The 1,370-nt window shown below is 40.1% G+C and overlaps 1 protein-coding gene across 1 annotated transcript in view; it reads left to right on the top strand.

The window, feature by feature from the left end:
• Window positions 1-1,039, top strand: part of LOC108759352 (multidrug resistance-associated protein 4-like) — a 5,501-nt gene extending 4,462 nt beyond the window's left edge. Inside the window, 2 exon segments of the mRNA XM_018504734.1 lie at window positions 1-35; window positions 301-1,039. Coding sequence (XP_018360236.1) covers window positions 1-35; window positions 301-1,039 — 774 coding nt within the window.
• The last annotated feature ends 331 nt before the right edge of the window (window positions 1,040-1,370 follow it).

Genomic DNA, 1,370 nt, shown 5'->3' with positions numbered 1-1,370 from the left:
CAAATGACTTCGGTGGAGCGCATCCTTGAATACAAGTACTTAATTAATTTTTTAATATCTTTGATATTTATTACTCCACGCCGCGTGCATTCTTTATACACCTGGATCGATCTACCATGGATATTTTGAAAAACATTAAATTCTAGGTTATACATCAATTTAAACTTATTTTATGAAGGGTAGTACAAAATAATAGTGTGGCGTAGAGGACTGAGAAAAAGTCCGTGCAGAGCAATCTCTCTCAAAATGTGACCCAATAAAATAACTGTTAATATATTTTCTGTTTCAACCTTTTTCCAGCAAAGTGGACAGCGAGCCTCCTCTCGAAAGTACTCCTGGTAAAAAGCCCAAGTCCGAATGGCCGCAGGAAGGCAAGATCGAGTTCAAGAACGTATTTTTGCGCTACGCACCGCTGGAGTCGCCGGTACTTAAGAATCTTAACTTCGTTATCTTTCCGCGGGAGAAAATTGGCATCGTTGGTAGAACCGGCGTTGGCAAGTCATCCTTAATCCAGGCTCTCTTCCGCCTGTCCGACATGGACGGTCTGATTGATATCGATGAAGTCGACACAAGCCAGATAGGCTTGCACGATTTGAGCTCCAAGAACAGTATTATCCCTCAAGAACCGTTCCTGTTCTCTGGCAGCCTGAGACGGAACCTCGATCCATTCGACTCGTATATGGACGAACCACTATGGAGGGCTCTTGAGGAGGTTGAGTTGAAGGAGATGGACTTGGAAGCCCACATCAATGAGGGCGGCTCCAATCTCAACGTCGGCCAACGGCAATTGGTCTGCTTGGCACGAGCTATTGTGAGGAACAATTCAATACTCGTGCTGGAGGCGACCGCGAATGTGGACCCGCGAACAGACGAACTCATCCAGACAACTATTAGGAAAAAATTCGAGAAGTGTACAGTGCCAACAATTGCTCACCGACTCAACACCGTTATGGACAGCGATCGTATTTTGGTGATGGACGCCGGAAACGTGGTGGTGAGTCAATTTTTAAGAATTTTTGTCTTTTTAAGAATTTTATAATTAGAGCGACCCATCGAATGAATTTAAGTAGGTCACAAAATCTTTCCTTTCTGTGGTTGTGAAAAATCAATGTAACTATGAATTTATCGGTCATTCTTGTGACATTTTGTACTTCTCTTTCCAGATTATGAAATTTATTTACATTCTTTTAAAGCAACATAAATTATAACTGGATTTATATTAATATTTTATTTTATGAATCCTGCGAATTTAATCTATGATCATTTTTGCATTGTTTCATTAGAGTTTTTGTTGAGTAAACCACTTAGTTGATACAGAATTACAAAATCTTTGACTATATAACTAATACTGATTACGTTAAGAAAATGCT

Source organism: Trachymyrmex cornetzi, unplaced genomic scaffold (assembly GCF_001594075.2).
Source record: "Trachymyrmex cornetzi isolate Tcor2-1 unplaced genomic scaffold, Tcor1.1 scaffold1803, whole genome shotgun sequence".
Classification (NCBI taxonomy): Eukaryota; Metazoa; Arthropoda; class Insecta; order Hymenoptera; family Formicidae; genus Trachymyrmex; species Trachymyrmex cornetzi.
This window is presented reverse-complemented; position numbering and strand designations above follow the sequence as displayed.